Here is a 27,944-nt window from a genome sequence, read left to right on the forward strand (position 1 = left end):
ACAGGAACAAACGGCGCACAGCTATGTTTGATGCACAGCAATATTATTTCCATTTCACTGTTTCTCAATATTAGTTTTGTAACAACAGCTGCAGCAAGATCTACTTGTGTATTTATACCTGTTCGTTAGCTGCTATAAGCTAATATTCCTGTGAAAAGTGATTGTTGATTTGAATTCAACACTCACACAATGCTCCACACTTCACAATGACATGCATTTAACAAGATGATTCATGAGCCACTGAGTCAGTGTATAACACAAAAAAATATATGCTTTAAGTACAGTGTCTTGAAAAATTATTCGTACCCCTTGAATGTTTTCGATTTTGTCAGAACACACATTTGAATGTGTTTTATTAGGATCTTATGTAATGGATCAACACAAAGGAGTTGCAGAGTTGAGAAGTGCAATGAAAATAATCAGTTTTTCACATTTTGTACAAGTAATAGTCAGAGAACTGCGTTCATTTCTATTCATCCCCCTTTAATCTGATACCCCTAAACAAACAAACAAACAGTTGTAAACATTCCTTCAGAGGTCATCTAGTCAAAAAATAAGACGGGGTTCTCGCCAGTGGGCCGTTACGCTGAAAGCTGTCACCGTTACACTGAATTTAGGCCGATACGCTCATTTTTTATGAGCCCGCTGAGTGGTCCTAATCAGGTCTTTATTGCAATAAAGACCTGATTAATAAAGGTTATGAACTGTTTTAAAATGTGTCTATGCTGAATGCCCCTATGCTGAAACAGTTACAGTGTTACCAGTGTCATGCAGCTATGTTTCATGTACGAGTTTATCTTAGTATTTAACACTTATTTATTTTTCAAACATCGTTATATCAGGTGACACTTTTTTTCCAGCTTTCATATTTCATATATTTTACCCATGTTTATCTGACTTTTTGAGAATAATATATATATTTTTTGTTGTTGAAGGTTATAAGACTGAACTACAGGTTCAAAAGCATATGGACTGTGGATCCACGAGGGACAAAGGGTGTATACAGAGGTACAAAATGAATCCGACAATTGCCTTCACATGGGACAAAGCTGCATCTGCTGCAGGGCCCTCCATCTTTGAAGCTTTGCATTTCCCCTTATGAGGCCAGAGCTGCAGGTGGGCACCAAGGTAGCATTTGGAGAGATGAAAGAAGATGAAGGCTTGAGTCTTATCTTAGCAGATTTAGTGTTTTATCTGAACATTTTCCACCAGCAGTCCTCATTTCATTTGAGATCCAATTTAGCTTAAATATAGATTTGCTATCAAAAAGATCTTCATGGATGGGTGGAACCACATAACCGCTTTTCCAAATAAGAGTCCTGATGGATGGCAAACAAAAAGCATTGGAACCTGGTGTAAGGGGTTATGTTGAAGTGCATACACAACATTAAATCTGGAGGCATGGTCAACATTTTAACCGGACAATAAATTAGGAAAACTTGTTTTCAAATATTAGACATCGGTTGAGCTTCTAGCTAATTTCAACCTACCAGGACATGTCCATCATGCGCAGAGGAATTGGCATTTTTACCATCTAAGGATCACCAAAGCTTGTTAAAGTAGAATGAAGTCAACAGTTCGGCACTAATTAAGATTTTAGATTTGTCCTCTCAAGTAGCTTTGACTTTAGACTGGCATAAAAGGGTTGAAGATCATACATCTGTATCGCCTCTGGCAATCTGTTTACATTGATTTAAAAATGATCAGAATAATGTACTTCTTCAAAGAGGCATTTCAAATTTTACAAAAAGCATATATTTGTGAGGAATACAACACAACGAGATTACGCAGACAACAACCACAGTGTCAGTAACAAGCAAGTTGCATGTGCAGTGTCTCCACCATAGTGTTACCAGAATATTTCCAGACAAACTGCACGCTCCATCTCCCAACATCATGTTATTCTCTACTCTTACTTTGAGGACAAAAATTCCCTAAAGGCCAGAGTTTGTTTGTGTGGCTACTTTACATAAGTCCAGCATCTTAGTATGCATCCACTGAAATACAGATTCACAAACTCAGAGAGACAGAGCCGTGCATTATAGCAATGTCTCTAAAAAATCTAAAGTCCAAAAAGAGCTTTACTAATAACAAGTTATTACACATCTAATCATGTTCCTCTAGGGTTCATCAAGAGCCACGGGAGCTGAGGATTAACTACTGTACAGATTAGCATCTTTTTAAGAAATCTGAGACAAATTTAATATGTAGGCACTCACAGTGGCATCTGAAACAAGCCTTTTCAGAGAAATAACTCTGAAAAGGCAGAATGAGAGACACTGAGGGGGCTGTAATCATGTGGTCCCCTGGACATGACTCTTCTGACCTTGAGATCAGGGTTCCATGGTGGATGAAAATTACAGTTTGACCATCAATTGTGAGAAAATATAGAGAACCGGACAGGTGGGGGTGACTGGAAAATAATCCAATCTGCCATCAATAAAACGTCATACATGTCATAATAAACTGAGTTTAATCAGCGTGGTTATATAAACATGACACTGCTGGCACAGGTGCATCTTAAAAACTCGCAATACAGTAAGGCCCTAAACTATACATACCACTAGCAGGTTTGGGTTTAACATGATATTTTAATTTGAGCAATATGTTTCTTCAGAATGGAAGTAATATCTTTTTTTAAATAAAGAACACATCTTTTAAAAGGCTTTGAATTGAGTGCAGTGGAAAGCTGCCTTATTAACACCTGTGGGCCGATGTTATGAAGATAACAGAGCCAAGTTCATTCACAATTACTTTTTAAATGTTGCAAAGGCATAGTGACATTAGTTTTATAGCACCTATACATGGCATACGGATCCACATATGCATTTTTACTGCCAAAATGTCCACGATGACGCAGAAAAGAGAAAAAACCATTACATTTTAGCTCTGGTTGCATTCAGACTTCAAAAACAGCCAGAAGATCTGACTATTATAGTATAGTCTAAAGCCTTGATATGAATAAGAGCATAAAAAAAAAAAATCATGTTAAATTAGTTCCACCCTTTTGACAGCAGCAGTCAGTCATTAAGTGTCAGCTAGTGTTAAGGTGCTCAGGGAAGGAAGTGTGTGTCTGTAGAGCTGCTGTGTGAAGTTTGCATCAGCTACAGATGGTGGTGGCTGCATTGTTGGTATCGATAGTGCACATGACCGTCTAATTTTTTGTATTGATTAGGGCCTGACCACCATGATTTTCATTTTCTTTTTTTTGTTTTACACCCTTATCTTAGATTAATGCCGGTTATTTGAGCTTAAAGTGTCTTGGCAATCAATATATTTTGATCTGGTATACTCTAAGTCTATTCCATTACACCATAATGATCCAGCTCAAGCTCTCTGCTCCTTGCAGTACTTCTTCCAGGCATAATGATTCAGTCATGTAAACCAAGATTTAAGAGGTAAATAATGGCACAATAATGAATAAATAACTGAGCAACAAACCATGAAATTTATAGAGGGATAATAATTTCAAAATAGTCTCAAAATTATACCCTCAGCAAAGGAAACATTCATAAATACCTATGTAGGAAGGCCAACAGCAAAGGTTTCACTACTGGCACTTAATTATCACTCCATTTCTTTATTAATCCTGGCATTCTTTAAAAAAAAGCCAGGTCTGAGTCTCATTAAATCTGATCAAAGAATCTTTTTTGGCAGCCTAAGGTTTACAAAAGTAGTGGTCTTCATACATATAGAAAAATAAATGCCAAGAATAGGTTTTAGAGGACAATTATATTGGGTTGGAAAATAAGATTACACAGCTAGGTTCTAAATATTTTATTCACCAAGCAGACTTAGATATAAAGCAAACTTTTAATTTATGTTGCTCTATTTTATTCTTTTGAGCTCTCAACTTTAGTTTATCTTGGAACATGCTGGATTTGGAAAAGCTGGTAGATTGGAAATGGGTCATAAAATCTGACCTGTGCCTCTTTATAACAAATAACATAGCCTACACATATTGCAATCCAAACACTCCTTTGTAAAATTAATATTGCAGTCCCTGTGATATTGTGATGACATTGTAACTGGGAGATTTTGTGCAGCCAATTTTCTTTCAACGTTGTTTCAGGTCATTTGTGCAATCTTTTATGTTTTACACTGAAACAAATACCTCATTGTACTAACTAATTTCAGTTTCAAATCAATTAAAGGCTTTGTCAAACCATCCTGTCATATGTGTAAAGCGCTTTTCATGAGACACTAGAGTGGGGGTGTCCAACTCCAGTCCTTGAGAACTACTATTCTGCAATTTTCAGATGGATCCCTGCTTCAAAACTGTTGTTTTAAATTGTTGCTTAAATTCTGCAAAACCACATTTTCACTCAAGTTATCATAATGCGAGAAACTCCCACCGACTGTTTAAGAACAATAATATAGTGGGCATTTGCTCATGTTTAAGCCAGCTTTGTATACAAAGTCAAAGTTTAGACCCGTCCTCCAGATGCTCAGCTCCCACTTTAAAGCTGAGTTTACAGGATCGTGGAACTCTTGTAAGGAAGAGGATACAAAGATAAGCCTAATCTTTACAACCCACCCTTACAAAGTCAGCCACAAACAGACCGATTTCGACTGAGCCAAAAAGTTTCTGCAGAGAATTGCTTTTTAAAGGCCATGAACTTTTGCTTAAAGACCAAAATGTGCTTGCCAACTTAGCAGCTTATAGCAGCTTGTGATAAGCTGAAATCAAGTCAGTAAACCTCACAGATATCAGATGGGTAAGTCACTCCACACATAAACAGGATTTGGAGTGTGCCTCCATGTGTGTATCCCACCTAAAAGTAGAGGTTACAAGGATTTTATGTTCATCAAAATGATTGATGATAAGGTTAGATTTTTCAACTCTATGCAGTGATCAGTTAAACTTGACATTTGTGAAATGGGTGCATTAAAAATAACCCATCAACGCGTTGAGGTGGGGTAGATCAGAAAAATGTTTGCCAAATTTTCTTCTAACCCAAACAAGGGTTCTTGTGCAGACAAGGGAATACAGTTGACTCCACATGCACAGGTCACAGATGTAACAGCGAACAAACTACTTGAATGTGCTCCAAAAGATGGTCTAATTGGCACCATGGTGCGTGTCGCCCTGCTGGAGCTGCAGAATGAAGTCCCCCGGAGATAAAGAGAAGCAACAATCGATAAGAACATCACTATCGCTTCTGCTTGTTATCACCAAAACTTACTGCTTCACTGAACTGTCACTAAGAATATGAGCTGAAGACCACTGAAAGGACAAAAGTGATTAAAAATCTAAAGTGCTTTTATGTTTACAATATGTATGACTGTGTAGAATAAAAACGGGGACCATAAATCCAAAATGTACCACCAGTATTTACTATAGTGACTGCAATGTTGACGCATCCTTTACGTAACAAGGAAGGCTGTGTCATTAATGAATGTGGAAATGGCTTTTTAATTCAGGCAATGATCCATGCACCCATGAACAATGATGCAAAGGATTCACAATAAGGTAAAGTTATCCGATTGGGTAAACTTTTTTAAATGAAAACATTATTTGAAAGAGCTAGATTTTGAGGGCAGAGAATGCATGAGGTATTATAATCTTAGGTAATTATGCTATCTGTATGGTTATTAGGGGAAGGATTTCAAACAACAATGTACGATATGACTTCCTTACTTTTATGTAAAACTGAAAACAATTCTAAGAAACTAAAATAGTAAACCATTTATTAAAGCAATATTAGCATTATAACATTTATTTGTTGTGATTTTAATTCTAAAAGATTCCTATGAAAAGATTCAGAATAAATAATCACTACATTTAGTCGTGTGTATCGAGCAGTTTATCTCCTTTTTCTCCTATAACACAAACATAAGCTTAGCTGGTGTACATAGGGGAGAATAAGTATTTGATACACTGGCGATTTTGCAGGTTTTCTCACTTGCAAAGCATGTAGACGTCTTACATTTTTATCATAGGTACTCTTCAACTGTAAGTGATGGAATATAAAACAAAAATCCAGAAAATCACATTGTGTGATTTTTAAGTAATTAATTAGCATTTTATTGCATGACATAAGTATTTGATACATGAGAAAAACAAAACTTAAGATTTGGTACGGAAACCTTTGTTTGCAGTTACAAATATCAGAAGTTTGCTGTAGTTCTTGACAAGGCTTGCACACACTGCAGCAGGGATTTTTTGCTGTCATGGTGGAAGAACCAGCTATGACTCATCTTCAATGTCCTTACTGAGGGAAGGAGGTTGTTGGCTAAGATCTCCTGATACATGGCCCCATCTATCCTCCCCTCAATATGATGCAGTCATCCTGTCCTCTTTGCAGAAAAGCAGCCCTAAAGAATGATGTTTCCACTTCCATGCTTCACGGTAGGGATGGTGTTCTTGGGGTTGTACTCATCCTTCTTTTTCCTCCAAACACGGCGAGTGGAGTTTAGACCAAAAAACTATATTTTTCTCTCATCAAACCACATGACCTTCTCCCATTCCTCCTCTGGATCATTCAGCTGGCAAACTTCAGACAGGCTTGGACATGCGCTGGCTTGAGCTGGGGAGCCTTGCGTGCACTGCAGGATTTTAATCCACGGCAGCGTAGTGTGTTGCTAATGGTCTTCTTTGAGACTGTGGTCCCAGCTCTCTTCAGGTCACTGACTAGGTCCTGCTGTGTAGTTCTGGGCTGATCCTTCAACTTCCTCAGGATAATTTATGCCCAATGAGGTGAGATCTATCATGGAGCCCCAGACCGAGGGAGATTGACCCTCATCTTGAACTTCTTACATTTTCCTATAATAGCATTGGCGAGAGGTTGGGGTTTGTTTGATTGAGTGTGTGGACAGGTGTTTTTATACAGATAATGAGGTGAAACGTGTGCTGCGTTGCACAATGACGTCTTGTCACATGTACATCTAGTAAGCCAATAGGGTGCCTAATGGATTCTTCGAGACATGCCCACAACAGAAAGGAGCTAATTTGTTAATTTTGTAAGTGGACTTAAAGTCGGCGAAACATAATTTAGCAGAATTAGTTAGTGAACTAAAGGCTTCCAAAATAAAAATAAAAAAAAACAATAACCCACTAAACAAAAAATTTAGTCTTGCTATTAGCCGTTATTGGATTAGCAGAACCGCGCCCACCAGTGGTTAAGCCTTAGGAACATTTTTAAGAAGCAATCATTACATTGTGAAGTACAATGTTTCTTTTTAGGGAATTAACGCACAGAAGCTTAATTTTATGTATTTCCACTGCAAACATTAGATGCAATATGCTGAAAACTTTCTTTTCAATCATAAAGACATCTAGAAAGTATAATAATCTGTGCTTAGCAACAGACAGCTGTGCATTTATCTCACTTGACCTAAGAAGGACTCAGCAATACCAAATTTCCCCGAACAGTAAGTTGGAATAACCTATGTACTTAATTACAAACAGTGTTCTGCACACTTATTACAAAAGATGTGTAAAAACCTTTAAATGAGTCATCTTTAATTAATGACTAATAGATAAAAACAAAAATCATTTCATTACATTTATTTAGTGGGGGGAAAAAAATCCCATAATTGTTTTGGCACCACATTTATTTACAACCTAATTATTAACCATTTCTCTAAAACAAAAGTGGAGCTGAAGCATTTTTTGTTTTTTATGCATTACTTTCTTAAGTTGATCAGAGTGGGTAGGAACGTTTGGAGAGCCAGTTCATTCTGAATTAAATAAATAAATACTGTTTTTAATAAATTATTAATAAATATTCAATTAAATAAATAAATGTCCCCATGAAATAAAACAAAATAAATATTTTAAAAATTTTTGTTTACCTTTATTTACCTCAAGATGTATTTATTTATTTACTTCAAGATTTATTTATTTACTTCAGAGATTTCTTTATGTATCTATGTATGTATGTCTTTATTTATTTATTTATCTATCTCATAATGGTGTTTTATTGTGTGATACTTTGTAAAGATATTTAAACTATTTTAGGGACTTGTATTTTTCAATTCCGTTTTTATTTCAGACTCTTTTTAGGAATGCTCTGATGGAAAATTTTAGTACCTTTTAAATCATAATATTTTAAAACCTTGGAATACCTAGATACTGATAACCTGTTCTCCCTACTAAAAGCATAACAAATTCACTTCTGAGTCTATTGCTTATTGCCTTATTCCAACAATCAGTCTTTGCCACTAACAGATCAACATGTCTCCAAGTAAAAAACCAAAACAACCAGCTGATTTCTTCTGTTGGAGCTTTTCCAAAAGAGAGCCTGCCATTGCAAACAAGAAAGAGGGCATAATATGAAATTTTATGAAGAGTCCACCCTGTACACTGGACCTCAGCCCATCTTAGAAGAATAGGAACAAAAAGGCATGGCAAAACTGTTATCATCGTGTTAGGAGTCTAAATTTAGCACCATGCATCTACAGACAAGAGTTCCCTCTACAGAATGTAAAATGGCAGACCGAGAAGATAACAGGAATATTAAGTGTAAACACATGATATAAAGGATTGCAGGTCAGAGGCCGTCTCCACCTCTGGATGGATCTCTCTGTTATTTTCAGGTTATTATTTCTGAGAGCCCCCAAGGTGCAAAGCCTGATATTAACCAATAAAAATGTGATGCAGGAGGAGGAAACAGCACAGAGGAATGACAGCGTTAATAATAAAGGAGATTTCTCTTGGATCTACTTGCAACCCGCATTTTAAAGCGCACGTTCAGCACGGAGCGCAGAGAGGTAAGTCCCTCATCCGATCTGAATTTCCATCCAGTTATCAGTCACAGAGACAGATGCTCCCTCACCAGCTCACACATCTTACTTATTGACTCTCACTTTGCTTTCTGCACCTTTGATGGCGTGCGTCACTGCTTCAGCCTCTGCTATTCTGCAACATCCCACGCAGAAACTGCAGAACAGAAAGCGGCAAGGAGAGTCAGCGCCTTAAGCCAAGGACTCATTAAAGATGTAGAGATGGGCTGGAGAGGATCAAAGAAGGTGTTGTCCTGTCACCGCCATGACCCACATCCACTGTGATCTGAGCTGTTTTAAATTTCCCAATACATGATGAAAGAAGGGTCACTCTAGAACCGTAGGGTCACCCATCAGGGGTGACACATCAGGATAAACAATGCTGAAATTGGGTCTTTGTCATAAAAAGAAAATTATACTCCTATGCTTTCACTGCCAGAGCTCAAAGACAGCATGTTCTGTTTCTGGGCAGAACATTTTTAAGAAGCAATCATTTCATTGTGAAGTACAGTGTTTCTTGTTATGAAATTAACTCACAGAAGCTTAATTTTATGTATTTCCACTGCAAACATTACATGCCATATGCTGAAAACTTTATTTTCAATCATAAAGACATCTAGAAAGCGTAATAATCTGTGCTTAGCAACAAACAGCTGTGCATTTATCTCACTTAAGCTAAGAAGGATAGCTGTTCTCTACACCTTGAAAATAATTTATTTTCTCCTAGCCAACTTTCTGCATTCAGTGCACTTTACAAAAAAGCCTTCCAAATAATCTCTTAACTACTCTTTGTAGAAAATATTTACAAAAGCAGAGCCGGTTGGCATTCTGAATTATGGCATACTTTGCAGTTAAGGATAAGACACAGCAATATCAAAAATCCCTGAACAGTAAGTCGGAATGACCCATATACTTAATTACAGTGTTCTGCACACTTATTAAAAAAGATGTGTAAAAACCTTTAAATAAGTCATCTTTACCTGAAACTAATGGATAGGAAAATCCATTTATTTTGTGAGGGGAAAAAATCCCATAATTGTTTTGGTGCCACGTTTATTTACAACCTAATTATTAACAATTTATCTAAAAAGAAAAGTTGAGCTGAAGCATTTTTTTGTTCTTTATGCATTACTTTCTTAAGTTGATCAGAGTGGGTAGGAATGTATTTATTTACTTCAGTGATTTATGCATGTAATATATGTACGTACGTGTTAATTTATTTACTTGTAATGGTGTTTTATTGTGTGACGCTTTGTAAAGCTACTTTATGTATTTTAGGGACTTGTATTTTTGTAACTCCGTTTTTATTTCAGGCTCTTTTTATTCCATCTTCTTATATTCAAATGAGGGGCCGAAGTGTTTCCTGTGGGGCAGATCTGATCAGAGTGCAGCGACCCAAGAGACTGCAAACTGCAGCGGAATAAAACAGGAATTAGCTGCAAAATATCAAAGAAGGAGCAGGACAGAGCAGGCGGAGACAGCAGATGAGGTCCGGACGCGACTTGTGTTAGCAGGACAGTACATATGGATCCACTTTGTTGATGGCTGCAATTTTCTTGAAGTACATGGCCTCATCAGGTGGCCGTAACGACTCCAGATACTTATCCATGGTCGAGAAGGTATGCAATGTTGCAATGTTGTGAAGAGCTGTGAAGCGACACGGAGCCACCCAAGATGGACTAGAAGTGAGGCGGGGACTTCAGTGATGTCAATGAAAAGGGTCCATTGGATGGAAAGCTTCTGTGCATCAAGAGGCTTCATCTGGACATCACTAGGTTTAGGAGAAAACTAAATGCTGTCCTGGTGGCAAAAGGGGAATGCAAAAAATTTAAGCGACAGAACTGCCAGTAAACAGTTATTTTGTTACAAATTAGACTGTTTTTTTATTTGTTTGATCATCTAAAAAAAATAAGTGTAACAAAAAACAAAGAAATCCGTAAGAGGGCAAAAACATTTCACAAAACTTTACATAGAGTGTAAAAGAATTTCTTTTTATCTGCGCGTCCTGCACTCTGTGACCTTTTGTATTTTGGGGAATGTAATTGCTATCTAGTGTGAGCATCTGCTGCCATGAGACTCTGTCCAACTGGCTAAATATTACATTAGCAAGTAAAATGCAACTTCATAAGACTTGGAATATATTAACCAACAATTATTGCACTCCAAACAGTCCTTTGCGATATGAATATTGGTTATACTGATATTGATGCCGATTCGGTCACAATTGTTCAGCTTTAGAGCATATCCCTTAAAACAATCACGCCCAAAATGCACCTTCTCTTTCCTGGTCTACTGTGTTCTCCTGACTTTGCTAGATCCAAAAAAGTACAAACGTATAAGACAAAGATGCAATAAAACTAGGTTATGACTCAGCTGTGCCACTATAGCATATGACCAAGATGCCAGCATCCTGTTCACAACACATTATTTAATTGGGTTTACATAGGAAATTCTGTGCATGCAAAGATATATATAATTTACCATGAGAGGTTTACCATTTTTTCCAGCCAAAAAAGAAACTAAACTGACCAATGTTGAATCTAACAAACCTCTTTTTTGAAGGCCTTGTGCAGAAGAATAGGTTTGCAAAAGCAAATGATGCATGAAATGAAGATATCTCTCTTTTAAATCACACAATTTAGAGACTGTTAAAACACCAATTCAGTTAAAAGTTAAAACACCAATGCAGCGTTAACTATAATTAATTTTCTTTACTTTGTCTTAATTTGCCACTCAACTACTGTCTTCTCGGCCTAAAACAAAGCATTTATTTATCTGCTGCAAAAGCTTGAAGAAACTACAAAGCATAAAAAAAATGTTTTTCCTGTTTTCTCTGAAAATTAGGCAGATTCAGATATTTATTGCTGAAAACATCTTTAAACAAAGACCGTAGAAGGGCAAACAAAACCAATCCACCTTGCTTTAGAGAAATTGCTTTAATGACAACTGCTGCAGAAATGATGGGTTGCTGCGACAAAACACCCATTTTCTATTCATTTAATGAGCCATTTAAAGCACAGTAAAAGCTACCTCAGTTCTTGTTTACATGGTCGGTACACCTGAAAGTGTCAGGTATTAATTGAATTTAAACTATAAAACAAAAATGTATTAAGCCTGCCATAAACACAATCATTAGCATGACTGGCAATATAGGTGTAATAATTGTAAAGTGGCATCAAATGCTAAAGTAAAAGAGAAAAAAACTAACCTGTTAGCAGACAAATTCAGGTCTGAGACATCAGACTTTGTTACTTCTGACACCAAAACTGTAAACTGCCCATCCTACTTTAACGGCCAAATATCATCATATTTTATAGCCAAAACCAAAACAAAAATCCTGAAAGTATGAAACATACCTAACTCACCCTTGGCCCTTTCAATGAATGGACAAGTTAATAATCCTTCTCAGAAACGAAACAAAAAACTCTGAAGTCGTGCTCTTAAAACCAAAAATGCATTATGTATACGTAAGAGGACGTAGCATTTGTAGCCACACAGTTCAACAGAAAAATAAATTGTTTTCTTCACAAGAAAAACATTCTTATAAGTTGAATGGGTATGTAGATGTTTATTAGGGCAGGGTGATCGCTTTTGCTACAAAGATAATCTGATACTAAAAGTAAACAAAAAAAACATTCTCACTAGAACCTCTGACTGCAACTGCAGTCTGATTAAATATCAATACTTAAACTTCCTGTCAATCCACCACATCTGTAGCATTAACTTGAAGAGACTTTCTAGTACAAACCGAAAATTAACTCCAGGCAGACTTATAGAGTTTCCATGGCATAACAGACAGTATCAAAGCTATATAGCTGTAGTATAGTCTAGTTAAACTCTCATAAGTAAAGCATGAACTGATCATATTGCGAAAGGTGAAGCTTGCACAACCAGATGGTTAATATAAAGGGGACTATTCTGGTGACACATTTGTTGGGTGAAAAGTGCCCTGTGTATGTTTGTGCATAAAACAGTAACAATGCTGGTCAGAACTGGAGCAAAAAATGTCTATCTAAATGCTGTCAGAGTTTTAGTATTTCAAATTACAGTTTTTGTTACAAGCATTCATTCACCATTGTGAAGAATAACAGACTGGGATCGTGAGAGACCACTTTTAAATCCCTCTGTAAGGTGTGGGTTAGTTAGATCTCCAACTCTCAATTTTTCTTACTTCCTCTTACTCACAGGATAAATCATCATTTTAACTGGAATGTCATCACTTTTAAACTTTCAGCTACATTCTCCTTTTAGAGGATTTTGAAAAACCTTCTAAAGGAAAATATGTCGCTGTTGCATAAACAGATGCCAAAAACTAAATGAAGGCCCCATATATTTTTGAAAATTATATATGTTTCAAAGCATTTCACAAAACTTTGAAGACTATAACTTCAAAGGGTCCCAAAACTTTCTAAAGGCTGTGTAGTTCTGCAAAGTAGAATGTGTGACATACCAGCCAAAACAGAGGTAAAAAGCTCGTGTGGCCAACAATGATCAAACCGAGAAGCCATATATAACATATTCTATGCTGTTTAAAAATATACCAAAATATTTTAATTGTGGCACCTGTGAGGCAAATGAAATTATGATAAGACACAGTAGAAAAGGAATTGAAAGAAAAGAGGCTTTCATGATGTCTTGACTTCGATTCGGATAAGTGGATTACTAAATGGATGTGAGCTATCAGCCCCTCATCTTGTTTCTGCTCAGGGGGAAGATTCCAGGTTTTTCTGAGCCAGCTCTTGAAATAACACCACGGCGATTGTTTGCACGGATACTTGACTTGTTCAAATGTTGCTTTCATAAGGATCAAACGGGGCTTCCCTAGATCATTTTATAAGCTGTGACATACACTTCATTTGCCTCAGATTTCTTTTTCTTCTTTCACCTCAAATCATTGTCCTACTGTTTCTTTCATGGCCTCAAAACATAAATAAATAATTTGTCAGGACAAATATCAGATTTGAGATTTTCCCAGTAGTGTTTAGACAGTATGTTAGAAACAAACAAAAGAACACCATCTGATTTTAATCACTCTAAAATATAAAAGCCTTTCATTGAAAATATACTAAAGTGACGAATAAGTTTTATTATTAAAAGATAATTAGCATAGAGCGGAGAATTGACGGTTATTGCCATTAAAGCAACAAAAAGGGATTAGTTACACTTTTCTAAAAATCTTAAAAAATATATTTTATGTACAACTGAATGATTTCATTTCTAAAAAATATTTAGTATACTTTTTAAACAACTGTATGTATTTAAAACAGAAGGAACAACTGTTTGCAATGCTGTTGTAGATGGGTGTGAACACGCTGTAAGAATATTCTTAGATTTAAAAAAAATGATTTGATAGTGCTAATTATAAAATTAATCTAAGGAAACTGCGAAGATAACAAGAAAAGCACTGCCTTTGTTAAGTTGTTTAGAACATACAGTTAAGTGCAAAATTATTCATATTTATTTTAATTCAACCAAGAAGTTTGCCTCTGATAGGACATAAGGCAGCCAGCTCTCAAACAATAATAAAACAATGTAAAAGGAGAATCAACTATGAAAAAAATGATCTGTTTTGATTAACATTTTATTTTTAAAAAAGGGCAAATAGTGAAAATTATTTATACTCTTCTCGATAAACACCTAAAAAATCTTTATTGGCATAACAGCAATCAAACCCTTTTTCTGCTTGCCAACCAGGTTTTTGTGCATGTTTCCACTGTCACTGCAACCATTTGTCTTTGATGATAAGCTCTGAATCTCCGTGCCATCAAACTGATCTTTAGCTCCGTACAAACATTCAAGTCAGGACTCTGGCTGGGCCAATTTATAACATTACTTCCAGTGAGAAGAAGCATGTTAGTAAAATTAAACATTACTTTAAACCTACCTCTTGCAGGGGAATGAACAATTTTGAGTCTAACTTCATTATCATTTTCCATCCCAATATGATTTCTTTTACAATCTAGTCTTAACAGTTATTTCATTATGTGTTTTATGTGGACCTGCATTTTTGTGTACAGTACATGTTAATGTCAAAAATAGATTCACAGTTGCTGGCAGTTTTATTTGGGGTTCCCCTAGGTTCAGTATTGGAAACATTGTGGTTTCTTTTGTATATTAGGGTTTTTTGTACAGTTTCTACACTGTTGCAATTTGTATTGTTTGCAGATGACACAAAAATGTTATTGTGTTAATGAATAAAAAAATATTTTGCAGCTGGACAAGTTAAACAGTTGGTGTGTCAGTAATTAACTAATTCTAAATAAACCAAGACGTATTATTTTTGGCAATATTTTTTGATGTTGAAATAAAACATACAGACAGTGAACTATCTTGGATGTCACATTTAAAAGTAATTCAAATCAAAATGTCAATGCAATTTGCATTAATGTATAACCATTTATATAACTTAGAGTTTGAAAGTGTGGAAAGAAACACATAAAGCAAATAATTCAGATTTTATTCTCAAACAGACCTGTAAGAACTATTAAAAAAGGCTAATTATTGAGCCAACATATGAATTGTTTGTCAAAATAAATACATTCATGTACATAAATAATGCTGTGAGAGGGAAAAATAAATAAACAATAAATAAGGTGAAAATTTAATTCTTAGCTATGACTGAATCCATGTCATAGAAGTGTTACCCTCTTTTCAAAGTTCCTCATACAAAAAAATCTATTCAATTAATCATAACGGCAGTGTATATGATCATATTCTTGCACAGTCGAACAGCAACTAAACCAAGCCTCTCTCAACCGCTCTCCATTATTCATTGACCTTGCTGTAGCTGGTCCACATAGCGCACTCGTCACTCCTCAGTTCCGACTTAATGTTAATGTGTTATTAGTCCGTTGACAGCACAGGGGTCACGCCTAAATGAACCTTCATGTCGGGTCAGCTGGAGACTCCAATAACACTTGAAAAATTAGGAAACACCAACACATTTAGGCTTGTGGCCTTCATCAGTGTCATTACAAAACACCAAACAGTTTGTGTATAAATAAAAAAAAGCATGACATACAAAAATAAAATAAATCATGAACCAATAACACATTCACACGTAAACAGGTTGACCAATCAGCATTCGCAAGGAAGATACTTGATGACTGTAAGAATCACGGTCCAAATAGGCTCTGTGCTTCTTTCAGATAGCAGACAAGTGCAGAATAAAAGTGAAAACATATGCCTTCTCTAAGATAACATTAGGTAGAAACACACAGATGAATGGTAAAAAAGTCCACCCTGACACAGGCCATGATTTTGTAACAGCATTACAGCCAAAAAAGGAACACTGCTGGATTATAACACTGAGGAAAGCTCCGTGTCATTGCACATGTTCGAGTTTGACCTGCTCCTCTGTTGTCAGCTGTTTTCTACAGATCCTTAAAAGAAGTGGATCAACAGAACTCGTCAGAAATGGGGCGGACGGGGTTGTGATCTAAAGATCTGGAAGTATACATCACATACCAGAGGCGTTCACACAATTCACTCTACATATGGCAGTTGGGTGTATATAATTACAAAGGTCATGACAAAGGCAAATTATGTTCCTATCCAGTGTTGCCAGGTGTACGATAATTATCGTATATGTACGATAATTTTGCTCTCTGTACAATGTACGATCAATATTCCTGAAAAAGGCCAAATGTACGATAATTTGACCATTCCGTGAATGTGTGGTTGTAATCAGTTGTCATCAGCCTATCGCCAAAGTCTGTCGGAGTTTTTTTGTGAACTTTGAAGGCATCTGTGTCCGGATTCGGAAACAAATGCTGAAAATTCCAGCCAATCGGGCTTTTCTGAATGTGACCTACGTGTGACGTTGGCCTCAGAACAACGGCCATGATTGGCCGAATAATCCACTGCGCCCGCCCATGATTGAGGAAAAGAAAAAAAGAAAAGAAGAAGAAGCAGAGCCTGGGACTGTGGGGCTGCAGCTGTTGATAAATCCATTCCGTTCTGACGCCACAAATCTGCGAGTACCTGTTAGACGCTATTCAACACATCAACAGACTTGTTATTTTGGTTATGACGAGTGTACAATAAATTCCCTTAAAATACGATAATTTTATGTCTCTAGTACAATAATCCTACATTTCTCACCTGGTAACACTGTTCCTATCATTTTAAGAAAATGATATGAGCAAATAGTAATTTCAACTCCATCGGGTTCCTGAACGATGGATGACTCACAGGTCAAGTATTCCTATTGTTTATGTAATAACTGACAATAAGTAAAATGCTTTATTTTTGCTGTCATTCCATTTTCTAATCTCCTGCCTGTATGAGCTAATGGTGTCACAAACTTTAAAACCATCCATGATAAACAAAAGCTACACTTACTGAACAGTTAGCATGACAGCCGAGAGAAACATGACACAGTAATGAAACCAGATATGATCTGCAGCACAACACAAAGTTGTGAAAAAACTACAAGCTCACTAAACAATATAATGTCAGGCTCATGAGACCAAAGCGAAGGGACCATTTAACAACTTTTTAAGGAAAACTCAGAAACGCATCTTTTTTTTTCTTTGCGGTTTCACAAATTACAATGAATCTGATGTCTTTAATGAATCTGTAATTGCCGTCGTATACAGTCCAAGTCTGACTAGTCCACGTTAGGGCTGCTACGATTTGTCCATATAATCGATGATGTTGACATCCATATTTTTAGTAAACACCAAAAAGATTTATTTCCCCTTATTTTCTTCAAATTCTTGACAAACGTTACAACTGTTTTCCCCTAATGCCCGGTTCACACAGCAGGATTTTAAAATTGTAGGTTGATTTTCAAGACTTGAAAGATCCAAGACGTGTCGATAAAAAATTGTGGAACATAGCACGTTTATAACCGGTTTGGTCCTACGGTGATGTCCAGCCACACGGCAAGCACAACACACCACACACGAACAGATTTCACTCAAAAGCATTCAGATGTCGGGATGACGGGAAATCTCGCAAACCCTCTCAAGATCAAACGTGAGTTCAGAGTAATTTGCCTCCGTGTTTCCTTAACCTCGCTTTCTGATTGGCTACACGTCACATTCAGCTGGTTGCATACTCGTTTGTCCAGCTGGAACACCCCACATGCTAGGATATTGGGCCAAGACAATTGTTGAATATTCCTGATTTGAGGTCGGAGCAGTCCAGAACCGACTATATACTGTAACTCTAATAAGATTATCTTAAGAGCCATTACGATGATCGGGGCATGTCGAAAGGGGAAGATCGGGTCAAAAATCTTGCCGTGTGAACCAGGCTTTGCAAACAGAGGGTCCCGTTCCTGCAGTCTGTAGCAGTATTTGTGTGTCTGTGCCTTAAAGGCAGCTGAGTTCAGCTCCCATCATTGGTTGTCTCCATTTGTGCTACGATTTCAAATCAGAAATGGAAGAAAGAGGGTTTGATTTATGCCAGATGTGTTGAATTATGAGGTTTTTCAAAAATGTTAGAGTTAAGCCACAGAACACAGAGGTTTGAAAGCTCTTTAAGGTTTTGATCTGAATCACAACAGCAAAAGTGCTAAGCCTGCGCAGCTAAAAGATCAACCCAGGAGCTACTAATGTGCCAGATATTTAAAATAAAATAGTCCTTTAGTTTAAGGCCAATAGAAAACTAACACACAGTAAGCTAGCTTTAACACAGTTAGCGGCTAACATTTAGGTAGTTGCAGTATTCTCACAGTGTTGACAACTAATTGATTTGCTGTCTTTCTTGTGACTCTGTTACTGTTTCTTATTTATGCATATTTTCATGCTTCCAAAGAATTAATGGTGGACAAAACAAATAAATAAAACAATCTGTGGGCTAAAAGCTGCTTTAAAAAGTTTATCATAAATATAAAACTAATTAATTCACAATAATGTTTTTTCACAGTTAAATGACAAACGGATAATGATACGATGCAATACCATAAAACCTTCCTAATTTCAAGTAATAATACATTTTTATCCTTTGTACCTTTGATTGAATCTTAGCTGGATTAAATAGTTCTGCACATGCAGTAAACCTTTTCTCACATTTGAAATGTAACTTATGCACAAATTTAAAAAAACACAACAAAAATATTATAAAAAGAAGAATGCTTTTTGACACCTAAAAAAAAAGTCTGGGCTAAGTCTAAGCAGAAACCCATTAAAATGTACTCTTTTAGTTTGGAGCTTGAGATGAGAACATTTCTTTGCATTGTTGCTCTGTTTCTTTTATAAATTAACACACTGAAAAACAGGTGTGCACTTGGGTCAGCTACTGCGTGATCAAGCAGTTTCCCCAAGGGGATCTATAAAGTTTAATGGAAGCTAAATATGAAATACATAGTAGAAATTACTTAAATCAGAATGCTATGAAGCTCAACTAACTTCAGCGGGCTCCTGGACAAGCTCAAGATGAAAAACGAAAACAAAACCATTGAAGAAAAAAAATATTGCAGTTATAAAAAACGGGCTACCAGCAGCAGTGCTTTCGCCTGGATTCATTATGCTGGTAGAGCTTGTTACATCTAATGCACAGTGTTATTGGCCATAACTTTGGACTATGCTCAGCAGAACAAGAACAGATGAAGGACCTGTGGTCATTAACAGTGCTAATCATTTAACGCTTTGTAAGGCAACTCAAGGAACTTCATTATGTTGCTCAAAAATAAAAGACTGAATAAATTAGGGAGGAAAAACACTCAGACTGATGCAGTTAGTCTCCCAGTCACTTGTGTGAACTTCCTGTTGTCATGAATAAGACAGGAAGAAGTTGCTCTGAATCAGAACAAAAAATATGAGACATTTTCCACACATAATGATAAATATAAGTGCGTTTTGTATGAATGATATTTTAACCTCCTGCGAATAAGATAGACACACATTGGAAACATTCATAGACACATAACCGTATAGAAATGGGGAGCATTATACATCGAAAGGATGCCCCTTAAATGAATCCATGTGTGAAAATGTCATACATAAATGTCAGTAGCTTTTTCAGGTCTGTCCCAAGGACATGAAGATTAGCGCATGGGCTGCAGGACTCAGCCACACCCTCATTCCCCACCATTTCATCTATTCTTAATCTGCTTTAAAGAGCTCATCTGCTCAAGTGATGAATTAAACACCATACAAGTGAGGGTCTAACGACAAGCAGGGAGTTGAAAAGAGAACCAAAAGAACAACTAAAAAAACAGTAATCGCATTTCCAACCATACATCTTTAAATTACGTGCAACAGTCTAAAAGGGACAGGAAGTAAGTAGCCAAACTTGTGAACTCATCATTTGTGTACCTTCAGCTTGTTATGAATGTATTTCTCAGTGATATACCTAGATTTTTAGATTGGATTAGGTGGGATAGATAAAGTGATCCCCACGTACTGCTCTACTGGTCACATACAGTGTGTCTGTACCTCAATGTAGGAAGTGAGTTGGGGATAAACCCTGTAAGGACCCAGAACGTAGGACAGATTGGTAGTTGACGGGAAGGTGGCGGTCACAGCATGGCTCACTTCTGGTAGAGAAAACACCTTGAAGCCAAACGTCTTGTAAAGCTTCAGCAGGTCTTCATCTGGCTTCTCTTCACCCTCACACAGGATGCTGCCCACGATGTAGCGACATTTCTCTGGAGGCCTCTGAGTAAATAATGGAGAAAAGAATGAACAAAGTCTAAATACTGGAGAAAAATGCCACTTACATTTCCTTTTGGTGTTGTGTATTATTTGACATCTTATTCTTTAGTATCTTAATGTTGAAACTGAACTTTTTCAACAATTTCAAGAATTGTATCTAAAGTTTTCCTGCAACAAGTTAGAATTTCTCTATATAACGAACCCACTTGTTTTTAAATGTGTATATATATATATATATAATATATAAAAAAATATACAGTACAGACCAAAAGTTTGGACACACCTTCTCATTCAAAGAGTTGTCTTTATTTTCATGACTATGAATATTGTAGCTTCACACTGAAGGCATCAAAACTATGAATTAACACATGTGGAATTATATACTGAACAAAAAAGTGTGAAACAACTGAAAATATGTCTTATATTCTAGGTTCTTCAAAGTATCCACCTTTTGCTTTGATTACTGCTTCGCACACTCTTGGCATTCTGTTGATGAGCTTCAAGACATAGTCACCTGAAATGATTTTCACTTCACAGGTGTGCCCTGTCAGGTTTAATAAGTGGGATTTCAAGCCTTATAAATGGGGTTGGGACCATCAGTTGTGTTGTGCAGGAGGTGGATACAGTACACAGCTGATAGTCCTACTGAATAGACTGTTAGAATTTGTATTATGGCAAGAAAAAAGCAGCTAAGTAAAGAAAAACAAGTGGCCATCATTACTTTAAGAAATGAAGGTCAGTCAGTCTGAACAATTGGGAAAACTTTGAAAATGTCCCCAAGTGCAGTCGCAAAAACCATCAAGCGCTACAAAGAAACTGACTTACATGAGGACCTCCCCAGGAAAGGAAGACCAAGAGTCACCTCTGCTGCGGACGATAAGTTCAACCGAGTCACCAGCCTCAGAAATCGCAGGTTAACAGCAGCTCAGATTAGAGAACAGGTCAATGCCACACAGAGTTCTAGCAGCAGACACATCTCTAGAACAACTGTTAAGAGGAGACTGTGTGAATCAGTCCTTCATGGTAAAATAGCTGCTAGGAAACCACTGCTGAGGACAGACAACAAGCAGAAGAGACTTGTTTGAGCTAAAGAACACAAGGAATGGACATTAGACCAGTGGAAATCTGTGCTTTGGTCTGATGAGTCCAAGTTTGAGATCTTTGGTTCCAACCACCGTGTCTTTGTACGGCGCAGAAGAGGTGAACAGATGGACTCTACATGCCTGGTTCCCACTGTGAAGCATGGAGGAGGAGGTGTGATGGTGTGGGGGTGCTTTGCTGGTGACACTGTTGGGGATTTATTCAAAATTGAAGGCGTACTGAACCAGCATGGCTACCACAGCATCTTGCAGCGGCATGCTATTCCATCCGGTTTGTATTTAGTTGGACCATCATTTATTTTTCAACAGGACAATGACCCCAAACACACCTCCAGGCTGTGTAAGGGCTATTTGACCAAGAAGGAGAGTGATGGGGTGCTGCGCCAGATGACCTGGCCTCCACAGTCACTGGACCTGAATCCAATCGAGATGGTTTTGGGTGAGCTGGACCGCAGAGTGAAGGCAAAAGGGCCAACAAGTGCTAAGCATCTCTGGGAACTCCTTCAAGACTGTTGGAAAACCATTTCAGGTGACGACCTCTTGAAGCTCATCAACAGAATGCCAAGAGTGTGCGAAGCAGTAATCAAAGCAAAAGGTGGCTACTTTGAAGAACCTAGAATATAAGACATATCTTCAGTTGTTTCACACTTTTTTGTTCAGTATATAATTCCACATGTGTTAATTCATAGTTTTGATGCCTTCAGTGTGAAGCTACAATATTCATAGTCATGAAAATAAAGAAAACTCTTTGAATGAGAAGGTGTGTCCAAACGTTTGGTCTGTACTGTATTTATAAGAAATTTATTATTCTAAAGATTTGGGTTTAATCTTTAATTTTACCTAAATGTCTCTTTGACTGTTAATTTTTTTAAGTGGCCTAGGAAGACTCCTGACTTGAACCTGATAGAGAATCTGTAGAGGAAGCTAAAGATTAGGCTGATGGTAAAGAGACGCTCCAAACTCAATGGCTTTGAGCTAATCACCAAAGATAAATCACCAAAACACAAGTTTTCCATGGATTATTCAGAAGGGTATAAATTCATTTTCAACAAGCAATTTTGAATCAAATACAAATGAAAGCCTTCAGTCTTCTGAGACACCTATCTAATTTTCTATGAGAAACAAACTTCTTGGTTAAGTGAATTTTATTTTTAATATATCTGCCCGAGATATTATGAATTCCAGTCTTAACTGTAAATTCACAATGAAAATCATATTAATCAGTCCAAATGAGCTGTTTTCACTCTGTACTTGAAAAGCCCTTAACCAATAAAAACAATGTGCAGTCAAGGTCTAAAAAGGACCCCAAAATGAAAATTTCACAATTCCAGTGTTGACTAAAACACGAAGTAAAAAGCCACAAGTCTGCTTGAGGCTGAGCTGGGGAGTTCATGTCAACATTTCTACAACTGGACAACTGCATCGACGTTCTGCGCTACAGTGAGTATTGCAGACAAATTCTGCCCAAAAGTAGTCAGCTTATGAAAATCATTACATTTTATTAAGAGCTGCAACAAGAAATTGTCTGTTGATCGCAATCAATTTTCTGCTTGACCATGCCTGACACCAGTGATCAGAAACTCAAAAATCCAAACTTTCTTCAATTTGTAAGGGCAGGGAGATGGCACAAAATAATTTAAAATGAAGGTAGAGGAAGCACCAGTATGTAAGAAAAAATTCAATAGGAAACTGTACTTCTAATGTTCTTATGTTAAATATATGCACTTCATTTAGTTGGGACAAGGGCAAAAGAGAGCACAACTTTTAGCAGATAACGTGAAGGCTTAACATAGTACAACTAAGTTGCTCTGTTTGAGTTTTCAACTGTTAACTATCATGGAATACGCCAGATTTGAACATTTGGAAATGTTTGCAGGCTTTTGGTTTTTTAGAGCCTGGGTGGAAATCTACATTTTCTCAAACATAAATGGGCAACTTTGGCTCTCAAGGTCCCGCATACTGTACATTTTAAACCCCTCTTTGCTCCAACATCCAATTCAAGTAATTGAACGAACTTCTAAACATGTCATCAAGTTCTGCACGACCCTGATAATAATGCCTTCATTGAAGTCAGTTGTACTCAAGCCGGGAAACGTGTGACATATGCAGGACTCTGTCCCTCTAAGTCTGGAGTTGCCTTTACTTTTTCTCAAATATAAACAAAAAGCCTGCTATTTTTGTAATGCTAGCTGCAACACATGTGGCGACCTAAAGTCAGTTTAACATTGTAATCAGTTTCTCTTTGCCCAAAGATATGAGTATGATCCTGTTTTACAGCGACTGCTGTCTCACAAAGCAGCACGATTCCACTCCTAACATATATATGATAAATAATATCTACTCTACTGGCTACAGAACATCATTTGAATGTTATTCTTATATCAAGTTATATTCTAAATTTTAAAGAGAAGTCAGAATCAAAATTAGATCTGTCAAAAATCTGAGAAATCAGCCACAAACTCCTGATTGGTACATCTTTCATTTTATCCAGATAGTTTTGAACAGCAGGTACAAATGTTTATTTTTACTCATCATATAATGCTGGTAATTAATCTTTGTGCTGTTACGGTTACAGCAAGCAGCAATTTTGCTTTTTAGTTCATCTTCATTCTAGGTGAACTGGGAATAGTTTGTGATTTCTGTTTCTTTTTGGTATGTAAACCTCTGGCTTGACCTGTAATTGTTATGCTAGTTGTGCGCTTAATGCTGCGCCAGCAAGAAGCTGTATGTGTGGAAGTAAAAATAGGAGCCATTTGATTTAAACACGTGGAGACGTTGCACCTTTGCATATTCTCAAGAGTAACTGGGCAGAAGGCTGTCAGCTTTGGTGAACATCTTGCTCAAGACAGCCAATAGTCAGGTCACATATGAGGCGGTTCAAATTGTGTCAGGGGTGTATATCCAAGTCAAGCATTATGCAAGAAATTGTCCCATAATCCTTTACCTGAATATGCTGCAAGTATTTTAAATTAAAGATGAGTACTGATTTAGATTTAGATTTACAACGAGGCATAAAAAGAATGACTCATTCCCTCAGTCTCAACAGGGAATACACACAAATTATTATTAGTATCCCCTAAATTTGAACCCTTCAGCTAAATCAACAATATATTAATATTACAGGTTCAGCTACTGGACAGCGCTCCCAAGACCAGCAGAGCTTGTTTGTCTCACTTAATGCTGCTTAAATAGAGCAGACACAAGCTGACAGTGAGGCTCCATCTCACTTAAAGGTAACTGCCAGCTTTATGTCTGTTAATGTGCCCACGTGTCTGCATGCAGATGTGATGGCGGCAGAGCTGGTTGTCAGTCAGAAACGGATCCGACAGAATTTTCCACTTGCGTCGGCTTGCAGACAATTTCTGTCTAACAGCCACAGATGGAGAATAGGAGCTGTTGTTACAGAAACACTTTTTATCGCTGTGCTTGATGTTCCAGCCCACCACTTTCCAGCTTTCTGCGTTTTAAATTACTGGGTTTGTGTGTTTCCAAAATCTAAAAGTCAAGAGGAAAATTTGTTTTAAATCAGATAAAAATAATTTAGAAATGATAATCCTGGTTGAAAGAAAGCAAAAACATTCATAAGTAACAGTAACAAATAAATGCAAGTGATACAACTTCATTGTTAATACAATGTTTTCTTTCTATCTGTCTATATATAGATATAGACACACATATCTATCTATCTATCTATCTATCTATCTATCTATCTATCTATCTATCTATAGTTATTTTACAATTTTTGGTTTGCTACATAATTGCATATGTGTTCATTCACTGTTTTGATGCCTACACTGAGAATCTACATACAATGTAGTCATATACAGGTCCTTCTCAAAATATTAGCATATTGTGATAAAGTTCATTATTTTCCATAATGTCATGATTAAAATTTAACATTCATATATTTAAGATTCATTGCACACTAACTGAAATATTTCAGGTATTTTATTGTCTTAATACGGATGATTTTGGCATACAGCTCATGAAAACCCAAAATTCCTATCTCACAAAATTAGCATATTTCATCCGACCAATAAAAGAAAAGTGTTTTTAATACAAAAAACGTCAACCTTCAAATAATCATGTACAGTTATGCACTCAATACTTGGTCGGGAATCCTTTGGCAGAAATGACTGCTTCAATGCGGCGTGGCATGGAGGCAATCAGCCTGTGGCACTGCTGAGGTCTTATGGAGGCCCAGAATGCTTCGATAGCGGCCTTTAGCTCATCCAGAGTGTTGGGTCTTGAGTCTCTCAACGTTCTCTTCACAATATCCCACAGATTCTCTATGGGGTTCAGGTCAGGAGAGTTGGCAGGCCAATTGAGCACAGTGATACCATGGTCAGTAAACCATTTACCAGTGGTTTTGGCACTGTGAGCAGGTGCCAGGTCATGCTGAAAAATGAAATCTTCATCTCCATAAAGTTTTTCAGCAGATGGAAGCATGAAGTGCTCCAAAATCTCCTGATAGCTAGCTGCATTGACCCTGCCCTTGATAAAACACAGTGGACCAACACCAGCAGCTGACACAGCACCCCAGATCATCACTGACTGTGGGTACTTGACACTGGACTTCTGGCATTTTGGCATTTCCTTCTCCCCAGTCTTCCTCCAGATTCTGGCACCTTGATTTCCGAATGACATGCAGAATTTGCTTTCATCCGAAAAAAGTACTTTGGACCACTGAGCAACAGTCCAGTGCTGCTTCTCTGTAGCCCAGGTCTGGGGAATGCAGCACCTGTAGCCCATTTCCTGCACACGCCTGTGCACGGTGGCTCTGGATGTTTCTACTCCAGACTCAGTCCACTGCTTCCGCAGGTCCCACAAGGTCTGGAATCGGCCCTTCTCCACAATCTTCCTCAGGGTCCGGTCACCTCTTCTCGTTGTGCACCGTTTTCTGCCACACTTTTTCCTACCCACAGACTTCCCACTGAGGTGCCTTGATACAGCACTCTGGGAACAGCCTATTCGTACAGAAATTTCTTTCTGTGTCTTACCCTCTTGCTTGAGGGTGTCAATAGTGGCCTTCTGGACAGCAGTCAGGTTGGCAGTCTTACCCATGATTGGGGTTTTGAGTGATGAACCAGGCTGGGAGTTTTAAAGGCCTCAGGAATCTTTTGCAGGTGTTTAGAGTTAACTCGTTGATTCAGATGATTAGGTTCATAGCTCGTTTAGAGACCCTTTTAATGATATGCTAATTTTGTGAGATAGGAATTTTGGGTATTCATGAGCTGTATGCCAAAATCATCCGTATTAAGACAATAAAAGACCTGAAATATTTCAGTTAGTGTGCAATGAATCTAAAATATATGAATTTTAAATTTTCATCATGACATTATGGAAAATAATGAACTTTATCACAATATGCTAATATTTTGAGAAGGACCAGTACATAAAGAAAACCATTAAATGAGAGAGGCGTTCGAACATTTTTAACCAAGTGGTGGAGTTCAAGTATCTAGAGATTGAGTTTGCGATGTCACATTAAAACTTTGAACTGGATTTCCTGTTTTTTTACCCTTTCAACATTGGCTATCTTCTTCAACCAATTCTTCCCACCTGCAGCTGTGAAACTCTGCAAGTTCTCCAAAGTTACCATGGGCCTTGTGGCTCCTTCTCTGAGTAACGCTCTCCTTGCCCAGCCTGCCAATTTAGGTGGACAACAATCTTTTGGTAGATGTTCAGCTGTGCCATCCTCTTTCCATTTTTGGATGGACTGAGCAGGGATCTGTGTATGTTTAAAGCTTGCACTATTCATCCATGCATCTGTCATTCCAACCTCAGATGTTGGCATCAAGTGCATCAAAAGTCCATTCAACTTGCCAATATGTTAATGGCATGCAGAGTGTGAATGCATAGCACCTCCGATTCAATATGCCATGCAGCTCTAATTTTATTTAATTTCAACCCATAGGTCAAGCACAAATGTTTGAGTTTTAAACCACAGTGGCTTGCCTGGGAATGGGTTAAGACCTGGCTGCCACTGGTTCCTGCTGTGTGACCAGAGCTGTCCGTTTAGGGATGGCACAAAGTGGGCACAGATGGCAGCCAGCCACACTCATCCCCACCGTCCTCGCATAATTATCACATTTAACCTAACAAAGCTCTCTCAGCTTGCATTTCATTTCTCACCTTCTGGGGTATTTTTTGCCTTCACTCTGTTGCTACAACACTATATAGTTTTCATCGTTCTGCTTTGTTCTGACAGCACTTTTTGAGTCGTAACCTAAACCTGTTTGACCAATCCTATCAGTGCCTCTAAAAATCAGTGTTACATGACTGATAACAGTGACTGACAATATCTGTTCAATGTGAGGGAATTGACTGTCACCTGACGGTGCTCTACAATGAGTCAGAGAACAAAGACCACCTGCCTTAGACAGATACTTGTTCCAGCCAGAAGGAGGTATACTCACATCTGTTTATAAAGAGATCATGAGTCACTACAAACAAAGACAGCCATGCAGCTGTGTTAGCATTGTCAGAATAAATTATTGCCACAATGCAA

At 37.4% G+C, this 27,944-nt stretch overlaps 1 protein-coding gene across 1 annotated transcript in view; it reads right to left on the bottom strand.

Annotated features, from left to right (window-relative positions):
* Positions 1 to 27,944, bottom strand: part of tex264a (testis expressed 264, ER-phagy receptor a) — a 103,912-nt gene that overhangs the window by 62,269 nt on the left and 13,699 nt on the right. The window contains exon 2 of the mRNA XM_047348901.1: positions 20,115 to 20,336. Coding sequence (XP_047204857.1) covers positions 20,115 to 20,336 — 222 coding nt within the window. The remainder of the gene's footprint in view (positions 1 to 20,114; positions 20,337 to 27,944) is intronic.

This window comes from Girardinichthys multiradiatus, chromosome 20 (genome assembly GCF_021462225.1).
Source record: "Girardinichthys multiradiatus isolate DD_20200921_A chromosome 20, DD_fGirMul_XY1, whole genome shotgun sequence".
NCBI classification, from domain to species: Eukaryota; Metazoa; Chordata; class Actinopteri; order Cyprinodontiformes; family Goodeidae; genus Girardinichthys; species Girardinichthys multiradiatus.